Below are 15,866 nucleotides of genomic sequence, written 5' to 3'. Positions count from 1 at the left end.
AGCCAGGATTTGGGATGCAGGGTTTGGGGGTGCAGGATCTACGGTGCAGGCCTTTGGAGTGCAGAGCTTTAGGGTACAGGGCTTGATGAGGCAGGATTTGGGGGTGCAGAATTTTGGGGTGAAGGATTTGTGGGTGAAGGATTTCGGGGTGCAGGATTCAGGGATGCAGAGTTTGGTATTACAGGTTTGGGGGGGTTCATGTCTTGGGAGGAAGGATTTGTGGGCGCACAATTTTGGGGTGCCCGTTTTATGGGTGCAGAGTTTAGGGGGGAAGAATTGGAGATGTAGGAGTTTTGGGGGCATTATCTGGGGGGTCAGGATATGGGGTGCAGGGTTTTGAGGTGCAGGTTTCAGGTGTTCAGCACATTGGGGTGCAGGGTTTGAGGGAAGGATCTGGAGGTGCAGGGTTTCAGGGTGCAGGGTTTTGGAGTGGAGGATTTGGGGGGGCAGGGTTAGTTGGGATTTGGGGTTGCAGGGATTTGGGGTGCAGGGTTTGGTGGTGCATTGGTTTTGGGGGTGGAGGATTTGGGGACACAGGGTTTCAGGATGCAGGATCTGGTGGTGCAGGTTTTCGGGTGGGGAATTTGGGGGTGCAGGGTGTTGAGGAAGGATCTGGGGGTGCAATATTTGGGCTTTCAGGGTTTAGGGGTGCAGGATCTGGAAGTGCAGAGTTTGGGGACAGGAGCTGGGGGGGCAGCGTTTGGGGTTACAGGTTTTGGGGGTGCAGGGTTGAGGGAAATATTTGAGGTGCAGGGTTAGGAGAGTGCAGGATTTCTCGGTGCAGAGTTTGGGGTGCTGGGTATGAGGCAGCAGGATCTGGGGGTGCAGGTTTTGGGGGTGCATTCATTTGGGGGGAGGATCTGGGGGTGCAGGGTTTAAGGGTTCAGGATTTAGAGGTGTAAAGTTTTGGGGAATGGGCTTTTGGGGTGCAAGGTGTAGGTTATGGGGTACAGGAACTGGGGTTGCCTGATTTTTGGGTTCAGGGATTGGGGGTGCAGTGTTTTTAAGTACAGGGTTTGGGGCAGGGAGGTTTTGGGGTGCAAGATTTGGTGGTGCAGGTTTTGGGGGTGCATTTTGGTCACAACAACCCCCTGCAGCGCTACAGGCTGGGCGCAGAGTGGCTGGAGAGCAGTCAGACAGAAAGGGACCTGGGGGTGCTAATTGACAGGAAGCTCAACATGAGCCAACAGTGTGCCCAGGTGGCCAAGAAGGCCAACGGTATCCTGTCCTGTATCAAAAACAGCGTGGTCAGCAGGACAAGGGAAGTGATCCTTCCCCTGTACTCTGCATTGGTGAGGCCACACCTGGAGTATTGTGTTCAGTTCTGGGCCCCTCAGTTCAGGAAAGACATTGAAGTGCTGGAGCGGGTCCAGAGAAGAGCAACACGACTGGTGAAGGGACTTGAACACAAGCCCTGTGGGGAGAGGCTGAGGGAGCTGGGGTTGTTTAGTCTAGAGAAGAGGAGGCTTAGAGGTGACCTCATCACTCTCTATAACTACCTGAAGGGAAGTTATAGCCAGGTGGGGATTGGTCTCTTCTCCCAGGCAGTTAGCAATAGGACAAGGGGGCATGGGCTTAAACTCTACCAGGGGAAATTTAGGCTGGATATTAGAAAGCAATTCTTTACAGAGAGAGTGATCAGGCATTGGAATGGCTGCCCAGGGAGGTGCTGGACTCGCCGTCCCTAGAGGTTTTGAAACTGAGATTGGACATGGCACTTAGTGCCATGATCTAGTAAACGGACTAGAGTTGGACCAAGGGTTGGACTCGATGATCTCTGAGGTCTCTTCCAACCCAGTCGATTCTGTGATTCTGTGATTCTGTGATTGTTATGGGGATGGAGGATTAGGAGTGCAGGATTTGGGGATTCAGGGTTTAGCACAGTAGGATCTTTGGGTGCAGGAGTTTGGGGTGCAAGGCTTGGGGGCCAGAATTTGGGGGTACAGGATTTTGCGTTGCAGGGTTTTGGGTTGCAAGGTTTTGGGGTGCAGGGTTTGGGGAAGGAGGATATGGGGGTGCAGGGTTTAGGGTAGCAGGATCTTGGGGTGCAGGGGTTTGGGGTGGAGGGCTTGGTAGGGCAGGATTTGGGGGTGGAAAGTTTAGACGGTAGGGTTTGGGGTGCAGGATTTGGGGGTGCAGGGCTTTTGGGGGTGCAGGGTTCTGGGGTGCAGGGTGTGGAGCTGCAGGATTTGGTGCCGCAGGATCTGGGGGTGCAGAGTTGGGGGGTACATTGTTTTTTGGAGGAGGATTTGGGGTGCAGAATTGAAGGGCTTAGGATCTGGAGGCGCAGAGTTTTGGGGTGCAGGGTGTTGGGTGCAGGATCTGGGGTTCCAGATTTATGGGTGCAGAGTGTTGGGGGTTTAGGGTAGGAGGATCTTGGGGTGCAGCGCTGAAGTGTTTGGTAGGGCAGGATTTGGGGGTGCAGGGCTTTTGGGTGAGGTGTTGGGGGTGCAGGGTTCAGGTGTTCATGACCTGGGGGTGCAGGACTTGGGGGTTGGAGGATTTGGGGGCACAGGGATTTGGGGTGAGGGATTTCAGGGTGCCAATTTTGGGGGGGAAGGATGTGGGGGCACAGGTTTCGGGGGTGCAGGTTTTTAGGGTGCAACTTGTGGGGTGCAGGCTTTGGGTATATGGTTTTGGGATGCAAAGTTTTAGGGGGGAGGACTGGGAGAGCAGGGTTTCGGGGTGCAAGGTTTAGTGGTGCAGGGTTTTGGGGGTGCAGGGTTTGGGGAGGCAGAATTAGGGGTGGAGGTTTTGGCATTGCAGGGTGTTGGGGGAAGGATCTGGGGGTAAAAGATTTGGGGTAGCAGGGTTTTGGGGAGCAGGGTATAGGGGTCAGGCTTTAGGGGGACAGGGTTTGGGGGGCAGGGTTGGGAGGGATGATTTGGGGGTGCAGGGTTTAGGGCAGCAGGATCTTGGGCTGAAGGGGTTTGGGGTGAAGGGTTGGGCAGGAAAGGATTTGAGGGTGCAGGTTTTTAGGGTGCCACTTGTGGGGGGCAGGATTTGGGGTTCAGGGGCTTGGGGGTCCAGCGTTCCAGGGTGCAGAATTTAGTGGAGCAGGGTTTGGGGTGCAGATTTTGGGTGATCAGGACCTGGGGATGTAGGTTTTGGGGGGCAGGGTTGCGATGCTGGGTTCAGGACATGGGTCTGGAGGATTTGGGGGTGCAGTGTTAAGGTGGTGGAGGATTAGAGGTCCAGGATTTGGGGCGGCAGAGTATGGGAGGGAAGAAACTGGGGCTTCAGGATTTGGGGGTGCACCGTTCGGGGGTGCAGGGTTTAGAAGTCAGGTCTAAGAGTGCAGGGTTTGGGGGTGCAGGGACTTGGGGCTAAACATTTAAGGTTGCAGAGTGTGGGGTGCATAGGACTGGGGCACAGGATTTGGGGGTGCAGGGTTTCAGGGTTCAGGATTTGGAGGTGTGGAGTTTTGGGGTGCAGGGGTTGGGGGTGAAGGATTTGAGGGTGCAGGGGGGTGGGGGAAGGATTTGGGCGTGAGAGATTTGGGGTGCAGAGTTTTGGGAGGCAAGGATCTGGGGGTGCAGGATTTGGGGGTTCAGTTTTTAGGGTAGCACAATCTTGGGGTGCAGGGCTGTGCAGTGAAAGGTTTGGTAGGGCAGGATTTGGGGTGCAGGATTCTGGGGTGCAGGCTTTTGGGGTGCAGGATTTGGTGGTGCAGGGATGGGGTCGAAGGGCTTGGGCTTTCAGGCCTTTGAGGTGCAGGATTTGGAGGTGCAAGGTTTGGGAGTGAATTCTTTGGGGTGCAGGGTTTGGGGTTTCAGGAGGTGGGGGAAGGATCTTGGGGTGTAGGGTTTGGGGAGGCAGGGTGTTTGTGGCAGGATTTGGGGGTGCAGGGTTTGAAGTGCAACGTTTCAGGAGGGCATGATTTGGGGATGCACATGTGGGGGTCCAGGTTTGTGGGGTGCAGACTTTGGGAGTGGAGGATTTTGGGGTGCAGGGTTTGGGGCTGTCTTATTTGGGGGTGCAGTGTTTGGGTGTTCAGGAACTAGGGGTGCTGCATTTGGGAATGCAGGGTTTGGGGTGCAGGGTTTCGGGGTTCAGGATTTGGGAGGGCAGGATTAGGGGGTGCAAGGTTTCAATTGTAGGCTTTAGGGGTGCATAGTTTGGTAGGGCTGAATTTAGGGGTACAGGATTTGGGGTGCAGGGTTTGGGAAGACAGGATCTGGGGGTGGAGGATTTGGGGGTGCGGATTGCGGGGCAGGGTTTTTGGTGCAGGGTTTGGGGGGAAGGAGCTGGGCGTGCAGGGTTTGGGAAGAGTATTTTGGGGTGCAGGAGTTTTGGGTGCCGTGTTTGTGGGGCAGGTTGGGGTGATCACTGCTGACCTGCACACACTTGCTCTCTCTGGTATTCACCTTCACTCTTGCTCCTCCATCTCCCCACTGTTCTCTCCACCTTCTCTCTTTTCGTTTCCACCACACTCTTGACACAGACCTGACCCACTGAGAATGTTCCAGAACACGCTGATCCAAACCCCGCTGGGACCTTCGGGCTCTATGACAGTGTGAAAATTGAGTGTGCAACAGAACCCTTTTGGTTGTCAAACACCTTGAAGATGCTGGAGTCCAAGCATAACCCCCCCGGCACTGCCCCATGTCCCTCGGGAGCTCATGTGGAAACCCCTCCAGGGATGGCGACTCCAGCACTGCCCTGGGCAGCCTGTTCAGTGCCCGACAGCCCTTGCTGGGAGGAACACTTTCCAGTCTCCAGTCAGAACGTCACCTGGTACCATCGGGGCCGTTCCCTCTCCTCCTGTCGCTCGTTCCCGGGGCAGAGTCCCAGAACCCCGCTCTCTGGGCACTCTGTGGGGCGGCCCCGTCCCGGCCGCTCCCCGCACTCCCGCTCTGTCTCTCGCCCGAAGGCTCGGGCGGGAACGGCCGCTGCGTCCCGGCCGGCCAATCGCAGCTCGCAGCCTCAGCCCCGCGCGCCGCCGGCCGTTGGCCCCGCCCCCTCCTCCCCTCATCCCCTCAGGGAGGAACTTCACCCCGCCAGCGCTGAGCTCGGAGTTCAGCACCCGAATATCTTCACAGTGCGAGAAATGCAGCTGCGATTCGTGCTGAGATGTTCAGTGTTTACAGGTGTAACCAAATGAGGCTCGGGCTCTGAAGCTGGAAAAAGGAAAGGTGGTTAAGTTCTAGGTAAAAAGTTATGAGACTTGTTTATGAAGTCTCATCCAAAGACCCCAAAGACCCTCCTCAAAACCACCAAGTGACACAGCGCAGGCGAACAGGGCGGCTCAAAGAGGAGACTGGAAATGCTTCTCCGAGACTCCTTGTAATGAGAAGCGGGAAAGGTTATGAATATGTACAGGCGTTCCTGGGGTCATTGTGAATATGGAACACCTCACTGTATTTAAGCACAGCTCTTGTTGTTAAAAGGTGTGCGTGTTGGGCGGAGCGAATCCCCCGCGCACCCTGCGCTGTTTTGCTTTTGCTCTAATGAACACGTGTTTAAGGAATACAGTTAAGGAATTGGATTAAACATTGTTTATCCATAGAAAAAGCCAAAGTTATTTATTTCAATTTCCAATATTCCTACATGGTTTTGAAAACTATAAATCTAGGGCTTAGGATTTTCAAAAGGAAATAATCCATCAGCCAAAGTCCTATTATGGCTTATTTTATTGATACTGTAGCAGAATATTCAGCGTCACAGCGCTCACGAATGGGAAGGAGACATTTCCACATACCATTTCTTCCTTGCCGGGCTTCAGTGCAATGAGTCAGTGATGACGGAGTCAGTGATGAACAAGCTGTAGAGGTTTACTCAACCACATTTCAAGAAGGACACTTGTCACTCCTCTCATGTTCCTCCGTATCCTTATCCTCAGAACTTACTGGTGTGCAAAGCAGCTTGTGCCCGTGGTCTTTCTCAGACTCTCTTTCACCTCCTTGTTCCTCAGACAATAGATCAGAGGGTTCAGTGCTGGAGTGAACACAGCACAAAAGACAGACACTGTTTTGTTGAGTTTGGACGGATGGATCCTCCTGGGCCTGGCGTACATGAAGAGAGTGGCCGAGAAAACGATCATGACTACAGCCAAATGGGAGGTACCAGTGGAAAGGGCGTTTCTCCTTCCCTGCACTGAAGCACACACAAGATAGTTGACAGGATACAGCAGTAGGAGAAAACAATGATCAGGAGAGGTATCAGCAGGACCACCAAGGCTCACACAAAGTGCACTGTCTCTGCAAGGGACGTGTCAGTGCAGGAAAGGCTCAGGACGGGAGAGATGTCACAAAAGAAGTGGTTCGTGACGTGAGTTGTGAAACTAAAGACACCTTGACCAAGGAGATGGAAAAGCCTCCTGCCCATGGGAGAATCAACAGCTGAAGGCACAACTTGTGCGTCCTGATGGCTGGATAGCGCAGGGAATGGCACACAGCCAAATAGCGGTCACAGATGACACATTCAGTGCACATAAGGGAGATGAAGAAGTATAACTGGGTCATGCAGCCGGAGAATGAGATGGTCATGCTCTGGGACCGGAACCCAAGCAAAAGCCTGGGCAGTGTTACTGAGACATAACAAATCTGCAGGAAGGACAAGTTCCCCAGGAAATAACACATGGGCTTTTGGAGGTGACGGTTCCTTTTCACCACAAAGATAATAATGGCATTCTCAGTGATTGTTACCATGTAGGTGGCCAGAAAGGTAAAGTGACGTCTGAACCTGCAGCCCATAGGAAAATCCCAGGAGAATGAACTCTCTGACAGCAGTTTGGTTCTTCATTCCATGCTGGGTGCCCACAGCGATCCCTGCAGGTGTCAGTGGAGAAAAACAAACAGAACAGTTCCACAACAGCGAGTTCATGTGAAGAATTGGGGCATTTAGTAAACTGTTTCCTGTGGAAACTTTCTACAAAGTAGAACAACATTTCTTACAGGAAAGAAAGTGAGAGGGACGCATGTCTTTATTCCAGTGGTTTGTTACTGTACTATCAATAGCAACACTAGAAAATCAACCCAAAATGTAGCAAAACCCCTCTGTAGCGCACACTGTTTTCATGTAGGATGGAATGTGAAGAACACAGACTGGCTGCTGACATTCCCGCTACTGAGAGCAGCACCACAGAGGTTCAGGTGGTACAGGGATAAAAATTACTAAAAACACAGGTGTAATGCTAATGGAACACGGAGTTTTGAAAATGTCAGACTTTCTTCATTTCCTAATAGGAAATTATCCACCTTTGTGTTTCCAGGGGCAGCAGTGACGGTCATAGGAGAGACTGCTACAGAGATTACAAATCCCTTAGTTACAGATTTTAGGAATTTATGTTTAAGCAAGAGCTTTGAACTGAATCTAAAGACCAGATCCTGCAGTGGGTGGTTCCTCTGGCTTGTACTAAACACCTGTCTTGGACAGAGAAGAAGAGTTCTTTCTTGTTTTAGTTTGCTCTCAGCTCTGATTTAGACAGCTGTCCAGCCAGTAACTTAGAGCAGACCTTGCATGTTCCCATTGACTGTTTTGCTCTAGATTCCTTTTATACTCAGTGGATATCTGCTTGAGACATCGACTGAGCATTTGTAGTCTAGACTGTAATACTGTATATGGATCTATCTCCTTGCAAAACACATCTCTTATTTGTGCTCTAGAAATCCCAATTTCTCCTCATGGACATTTTAGTGATCCTTTACTAACCTTTAAGTAGTTGTCCATACCATAAGTGATTTAAGGTGGAGAAGGTGAGGTTTCTTCTTCCTGCTTTTAAGGGCAATGAGAGCAAATAATGAACACATAAACACGCTTCTTTCAATCTCTTAGATTTTACAGCTCGTTAATATATGCATGCTTGTGTATGCATGAGAGAAAAACATGTTGTACAAAAGAGGCATTAATCTATCCAGAACAGTAATATACTCTTCAGCTATTTCCTTTCCTCCCCTGAACACGTGTGGTCTTTTTATTAGTGAGGGGGTGACAAATCCGACTGGAATCCAGGAACAAAGCTTTGGCAGTTTCTGTCTCTAAACATGAAACAGAAGAATCCAGGAAATGGCGAGCAGGACAGAGAATTTAACTGAAAAACTGGATGTGTTTTGCCATTATTCTTGACTTACAAGTGTATTCCCTCACTATACATCTGGCAGTTTACATGATGAAAATGTATTGGATGGGATAATCAAGAAGAATTGCTTGTTGAAGGATTCAGCGCAATCATTTACACTGTAACTGATCTATGATTTCTTGATCTATTCATCTGTTACTGTAAGAAAACATGAAGACTGACTTACCAGTTCAGGATTTCCAGCCGTGCGTGTGGCCTTTAAACTGCAGGAACGAGCAGTGGATCAGATGGATCTTCTCTGACCCACCTGAGAGGTTTTCCTTCCAAGGACTCGCTGTCTTTGCTGGGAAAGCTTCCCTTGTACCATAAGCACTGAGCTGATAAAGTCGTCTGCCAATCAAAGAAATGAAAGGGAAGAGGAAGGTTGTTATCTCCAATGATCTCCAATAATTACCCCCAGAGGCTAATTTCTATGTATAATTACATGTAGGTGAAACAGTCTGGCATGAGATCTGGGGAATAAAGACCATGACAGAAAACACGTCATGCCTAGTACAGAATGAGTGTTCTTCTGCTAAAATGCATTAGGAAGAAAAGACTAAGCAGAAACTGTATTTACTGAAATGTTTGGGAATTCTGTAGTTTTATTTTGAATAAAAAGGGACATTCGGAGAATGTTTTTTTTTCTTTTTTAAAAAGTCTCCTTCAGTTTCCACATTTAAACAGTAAAGATGCAAGAACTGGTCCGTGTTTAAGAAACCCAGAAACAGACACCTATGTAGATGTGTCTGCCATACGTACTGAGAATGCAGATTTTATTTTCTAGACAGGCATGCAATGCCATATTCAATGTCGTTGGACCTATCTGGTCACAAAATTGCCTCCAGACATAGTGAAATACCATATACATATATATACACTGTCAATCATATGTGAGGATAAATACCAATGCCATGTGCAGCACAGCTTCCTTTGGAAGGAAAACCAGGAAAACATGCAGAGCAGTAACTCTGTGTTCTAATGCAGCTCCCGCTGTCACCAGCTGAAGCACCAGAGTGTGGACGCATCACCCAGAGAAGACGACTCACAACTGAGACACCCTCAGATCTATTGGATTTGTCACTACAAACCCGACACCGTTTAGTTTCCTCAGTTTGCTTGTCGTGTCTGTTCTCCCTCTGGAGAGGCTGGTGCACTCTGATGGATTCTCCTGGATAAGCCCCAGGTAGAAACACAAGGAGCCAAAGCACTCGGCCACAAGAAATTGCATTGAAACAAACAGGCAAACGAAAACCAAAACAAGACGTTCTTCACTGCACCAATTACTCTGCTCACACAAAGAGACAGTGGGAGATGGAAAGCTGACACCAATGCTTTTAGTTTTCACTCAAAACAATCTAAATTGCAAAGGTTTGAGTATAATTACTAAGCAAATGATCAACTGCAAATTTTTGCCAACTGATTTTTTTAATATAAAGTTGGTGGGGGGTTCCTAAAGAAAATGGAGATGGCATTGTTTAACAGTTCTGGTGAGCATCTGTCAAAGGTGTTGCTCTTGTGCAATTCTTTCTCTCCTGTAAGCTTTGTTTTCCATTAAAACAATAACAACAGGAACTCAAAATGTAAAGTTTCATCGACCAGCCTGTAGTTCCTGAGATTTTCCGCCTCGTCCATTTTTAGGGTGGGTGCAATGTCCGTATTTTGTAGAGTTTGCACCTTCCCTTCGTTCCCGTGACCTTTCAAAGAGAGCAGAGTCAATGACATGAAGCTGCTTGGAACCAAGTTCAACGCCAGTGAAGTGAAGCAGTTGATTTACGGAAGTTTGTCTGTTGGAATGAGTCAGGTCTAGTTAACACAACTGACAGCATTGGCACGTGAAGTGTAAATGGATATTACCTGAGTAGAATTAGGCAAAAGATTGTTATCCACCAAATAAATGGTAAAATGGCTTAGCGTGCTCAAGAAAATACATAAACTATTCCAACAAGATGTTATCCACAAGGAAATGCAAAACGCTTTGGAAATGTCTGGGACAAAAGCCGTGAAAGCCAATAACGGTGACAGCACCCCAGAGACCACCTGAATGGATCCATCACAAATGTGATATTCCCTACCCAGTCCTGTTACTGGTGACACTCAGGAATGTCTGAGTTACCCAGGAGTACCTGATAGACAAGATCACTACTTTATCCCTAAAACTGCAGAAATGTGATGAACTGCACTTGGACTGCAATAGAACCTCATACAAGGATTTTTATTAGTATTAATTGCACTTTACATTAACCTGTTTCTTTGTAGAGATCTGTTTCTACAATCAGGTGGTCATTGCCTGTTAGATGGTTCACGGGGTTACATGGTGAGTTCACAGATGATTAAATCAGGAGAATCATGGGCCCAAAATGTCCATTTCATGCTGACCCAGCAGACCATGCAGACGGGTGACAAGACCCGCTGCTGGGAATGCACACAGGTCCTGAAAATTCAAATGAAGGGTGCCTGTATTAGGAATATCCCTTCCTGTTTATATGTCTTGGGACACTTTTGGGAAAACACCGTGTTTGAATTTTGATCAATCTGGAAGAATCAAGACTGAGATAGAGGAGATCAGAAACATGTTGCCGTCTTGCGTGAGGCACAGAAAGACAACAGCTCGTACGGATTTCAAGAGGTTTGGACAGGATTTTTGCCCTGGATTCCTGATTCACAGTCGTGGATTAAGAGGTGGATTGGAACGATCGTATTAGCAGTTGTTATATTTGTATGTTATGCTGCAATGTGTGGTCAAGCGTTCTGTTGCACTCACAAAGACAGTTTAGAAAAGGTGGGACTTATTTGATATGTAGATGTACACAAATAAGTCCCAAAGAGGGTATTGTAGTCATTACCACTTAAAAGAATGAATCCTCTTGGAAATCGCTAACCGAAATGTATCTAAATCCTTTCAGTTTTGGTCGATCTGCTCCACTAACAAGGATAAGAGCGACTAACAAAACACGTAATTAGAAACTACAGAGATCACTGACCTCGCAGCTTTAGACGTTTGAAGCCTGCACAATTACTTGAGTTTTGTTTAAAACGCATCTTGAGATGGCTGGATGAAGTGTCCTTTAGCTGAACGTTGGTCACTAAATGCTGAAATGATCATGTAACCAATATGCAAATGTGTGACCAATTAGGTCTGCAGGACTCCCTGGGGACGGTAACATTTTGTACATAGTGGCTGCTACTTTTCTTCCTGGTGTGCTGGCTTTATTCCAGACCCAGACCTGCACAACTCTGTGACAAATAACATCTCATCTCTGTGTGCTACAATTGGGCAAATTGTGAACTGGGCAGCAAACCTTGTTTTGGAGACAACAGTTGCCCTTGACCCCCAGGCCCCACAGCCCTTGGGCAGGGGGCGTTTCTGGCTGCTCGGCCTCCACACAGGTCTGCCCTGCAGAACCCGCTTTGTCACACAGCTGTAGAGGGTTTGTGTGTCTGGAGCGTGAGGGGAGGCCGTGGGAGCCGGGATTGTCCCCATACGAACGGCAGGGAATGAAGAGGCAGCCAGACTCTCACCGGTAGCGCCGACTGGCAGTGCAGGATGTCGTGGGCACAAATTAAAACATATGGAATTCCATCTCAAAGTCAGCAAACACTTTCTTACCCGGAGGCATGTGGGTGTCGTACAGTGGAGCAGATTGCCCAGAGAGGTTGTGCATCTCCAGCCTTGGAGATGCTCAAAACCCAAGTAGACTGTGTCCTACACAACCGGCTCAAGGTGACGCTGCTGGAGCAGTTGGCTTGGACTAGAGGATGTCAGCAGGTCCCTTGCAACCCCAGTGATTCTGAGATTCTGAGAACAGATAAGACCAATGCCTCCCATTAAAAAAAAATGAAAAACCTTATTTGAAATGTGTTCTGTGACAGAAAGTGTCTTACGTGTATTTTCTTTCTCGTTTCCGTGGCTGGTTGAGCCTCACTGATGGCGAGGTGAACAGCATTGCCTGCTCTTCTCTGCTCCACCACGCCGGTCACCTCACTGCAGACGGCTACCAGCGCTTCAGCATGACTGCAGCTTTATGCTTTACTACTCCAACCACCTTCCTGTGCTGCCTGTGTTTGGAAAGTCCTTGCAGGATGTTTCAGTGTCTCTCTTCCCAGGGGCTGAGGAGAGGCTGACAGTCCTGTGAGTTCCCTGGATTGGATCTTCCTTTTCCATTCCTATTCTTCTTGCTCGTGCGGAGGTGAGTCCTGAGCCACCTGCAAGGTCTTTTCCGGCAACTCTCGTCTTAAAACAAAGGCTCACTGGGGGCACACATCAGGCTGCTCACGCTCAGGAACTCTGACCACTGCCAGGTGCCCGATGAGGATGGGATTCGAACCCACGCGTGCAGAGCACAATGGATTAGCAGTCCATCGCCTTCACCACTCGGCCACCTCACCAGCACACTGCTGCTGCTCCTGAGGCTGCTGGCACTGCCGCTGCTCCTGATCTCGCGCTGCCTGCTCCTGCTGCTCTGGCTCCGGCTCCAGCTGCAGCTCCAGCTGCTCCGGCAGTGGCGGCTCCTGATGCCTGCACCTTCTTATCCTGCTGGACATGGGAGGGGAGGAAACAGCCTCCAGCTTTTGCCTTCTGGGGACTGGCCCACTCCCACAGTAGCTGGGCTGCGCTCTGAGGACCTTTGGGAAACAGGTCTCAGCATTCACATCAGGAAATGACTGAACAGCACAGCCCCACACACCTTCCCAGGAAGGAACACGGGAGAGTGACCCTGGGGCGGTTCAGTGCCTCCAAGGGAATTTACAGCCTCTTCAGGGAGGTGCCAGAGTCCCCATGACTTCGGCTTTTCAATATGCAATTGGACAGGCGCTAGATAATCTCATCTAGGCTCCCTTCCCCACAAAGCCTTGGAACAGATCATCCTCCAGGGAACCCTTCCACTCAGGGAGGTTCTGTGAGTTTTCAGACTTACATCATACTGTGTTTTGTGGCTTTTGAGCTGTGCCAAGTAGTAATGGGGCTCCTTCCACAAGAGCTCTCACTCCACCTGGCCTTGCCTCCAGCGCTATGAGATGTCAGGGGCAAAAGATGAGGCTCTCTCAAGGCCAGGAACCATGGGTAAACCTGTCATTTACCAAGGAACTGTTTTGGGTTCTCATCTGGCTGGCATTGGAGAAGAGGGGAGGATGAAATAGGAGTGTCCTGCAGAGCTGATGCCAACTGTCTTTAATGAGAAAAACAAAGGGAAATGGAAAAGACGAGAGCTTAAGCAACGCAGTTTGGAAGCTGAGGAAAGCTCAGAGAAATGCTGCCGTCTGAAGAAAAACCTCCCTGACAGGCATGCTGCTTTTCCAGTTCCCCTGCAAGGCTCTGGCAATCACGTATTACCCACTGGGAAGGGAGGGAGGGAGAGAGTTAGGAGAGAAGGGAGGAGGGAAGGGAGGAAGGAGGGAAAGAAGGAGGGAAGGAAGGAAGGAAGGAAGGAAGGAAGGAAGGAAGGAAGGAAGGAAGGAAGGAAGGAAGGAAGGAAGGAAGGAAGGAAGGAAGGAAGGAAGGAAGGAAGGAGGGAAAGAAGGACAGGCAGCTGGCAGGCGTGGGCTGTAGCAGGACATGTCTTGCGGAGGGAGACAACCCTGCAAAAGTGGGAGGGAGAAGAGGACATCAGCTGTCGGGCCCTTTCAGACCCCCTGACTCATTGAGTCCAACCGTAACCTAACGCAACTCTCGCACTAAAGCATGTCCCTAAGAGCCTCGTCTAAACGCCTTTTAAACCCCTCCAGGGATGGTGACTCCACCACTGCCCTGGGCAGCCTGTTCCAGTGCCCGACAGCCCTTTCTGTGAAGAATTTTTTCCTAATATCCAATCTAGACCTCCCCTGGTGCAAACTGAGGTCATTTCCTCTCATCCTATCACTTGCTACTTGGGAGAACAGACCAACACCGTCCATCTTACAACCTCCTTTCAGGCAGTTGTAGACAGTGATAAGGTATCCCCTCAGCTCCTGTTCTCCAGGCTGAACAGCCCCAGTTCCCTCAACAGCCCCTCGTCACACTTGTGCTCCAGACCCTTCACCAGCTTTGTCGCCTCCTCTGCGCTCTCTCTGGTGTTTCAATGTCCTTCGTACGACGAGGGGCCCAAAACTGGAAACAAGATTCAAGGTTTGACCTCACCAGTGCCGAGTACAGAGGAACAATCACCTCTCTAGTCCTGCTGGCCACACTATTCCTGACAGAAGCCAGGATGCTGTTGACCTTTTTGGCCACTTGGGCACACACTGGTTCATATTCAAACAGCTGTCAGTCAGCACCCCGAGATCCTTCTCTGCCAGCCGACCCCATCAGGAAAACTGGCAAGACCTTCACAGAGGCTCGTCTGCGGGAGGAAGGGAACAGCACGCAGGTTTGGCCAGAGACTGCAGGGCAAGACTTGGCGCTGCGCTGCGCTCCTTGGCCAGCTGCCGCTGCAGGTCCCGTGCCTCACGGACGGCGTTGCCGCACTGCTGCTGCAGCATCCCCTGCACCTGGCACAGCTCGGCCTCCTTGGAGCGCAGCAGCTGGCGGATCTGCATCGCCCGCTGCCACCGGATGAGCTCCCGCAGCCGCTGCAGCTCCCGCGCCTGCCGCTGCGCCCATGCGGAGTGCAGCCGTGTGGCCAGGAGCCGCCGGTCCCACTCGGCCACCTCCTTCAGCTCCCGGGTGTGCAGCGGTGAAGTGGCAGCGCAGCTCTCGGGCGCGGAGTCGCTCGGCCTCCAGCTCAGCCCGCACCCTCTCCAGCTGCCGCTGCCGCTCGTCCTTCAGCATCAGGCCCCGGCGGGGCGAGGGGCGGCTGAGCACCCCGGGCCCCCGGCCCACGCCCTGCTGGCTCCTGGCTGCGGCCATGCCAACCACACGCCGCCACCAACAGCCGCCGAGGCTGCGCGTCGCTCCCTCCCAGCAGCTGCTGCCGCCCTTGACCGCGCAGAGCGGACACAGCGTCTGCAGCCGGCCGGGCTGGGCGAGCGTGGCCTCAGCCCCGGGTCCTGGCCCCGGCACACAAAGCGGGTGGGGCCGCATGGCTTGTGAGGTGTGTCCTGGTCCCGAGCAGGCACCATTGCTCAGCGCTTGGCAACACCGGCTTCCTGCTGGATGGGGCTTCGTTTCCCTCTCAGCCCTCAATGGTTCTGCACGTGAGGAGCTGCAGGATGTGACTGAAATACATCTTGACTGGAAAACTGGGGGTTTGCTGATGGGCCTTCTCACACAGCGCAATTGGCCAAGGAAGCCATCGTGGGGCATCTAATGGCGTCTCCTGGGAACGTGCTGCAGTTCTTTTCAGAGGCTTTTTGAGTCCTTTGGACCAGACCGGCTCTGGACATCACGAGACACTTTGGTTATTTAAACTGAAAACAGAGCTGCCAGACAGCGGGGGCCCGGGCTAGAGGATCCCTGGCCTGCCGAGCTGAGGGACCCAGGGGCTGTGGGTTCAGCCGCCGGCCTGGACCCCCCTGGGCACACCGCCCCTGCCATGGCCGGGCTGGACACTGGCAGCCATGAGAAATGGGTCAGGGCCCCACGGGAGGAGCGTGGGGGATGGGGAGGAACATCCTCCCCAGGGGGACAGCGAGAGCCAGCCCAGCTGAGGCTGCTCTGTTGCTGAAGTGCTCGTTTGCTCTGAGCAGCTGATTGTTTTTCCTTGGAAAAGCACTTACCCCAGACAGGTGATCTGAGGGCTGATGTAGACAGGAGCCATGCAAACACCTGCCCTGAGTTCACTACCTGCTTCCCCTCCTGCTCCGGAGGCAGAAACGGGATTTCTTCCAGATGATGCCAGTTACCTCCAGACACCTATTTGACTGGATCTTGACGTGCTGCACAGAGGAT

At 51.3% G+C, this 15,866-nt stretch overlaps 1 protein-coding gene and 1 non-coding gene across 2 annotated transcripts; both read right to left on the bottom strand.

Moving 5' to 3' along the window:
- Window positions 1-5,088: 5,088 nt before the first annotated feature.
- Window positions 5,089-15,059, bottom strand: LOC135576122 (olfactory receptor 6B1-like). The gene is given in 6 exon segments (XM_065039491.1): window positions 5,089-6,106; window positions 6,109-6,272; window positions 6,275-6,666; window positions 6,668-6,770; window positions 14,434-14,629; window positions 14,679-15,059. Coding segments are annotated over 6 exon segments (1,497 nt in total). The 3' UTR covers window positions 5,089-5,845.
- TRNAS-GCU (transfer RNA serine (anticodon GCU)) lies at window positions 12,367-12,448 on the bottom strand. Its single transcript has one exon. It is a non-coding gene; the product is annotated as a tRNA-Ser (tRNA).
- Window positions 15,060-15,866: the final 807 nt, after the last annotated feature.

Source organism: Columba livia, chromosome 23 (assembly GCF_036013475.1).
Source record: "Columba livia isolate bColLiv1 breed racing homer chromosome 23, bColLiv1.pat.W.v2, whole genome shotgun sequence".
NCBI classification, from domain to species: Eukaryota; Metazoa; Chordata; class Aves; order Columbiformes; family Columbidae; genus Columba; species Columba livia.
This window is presented reverse-complemented; position numbering and strand designations above follow the sequence as displayed.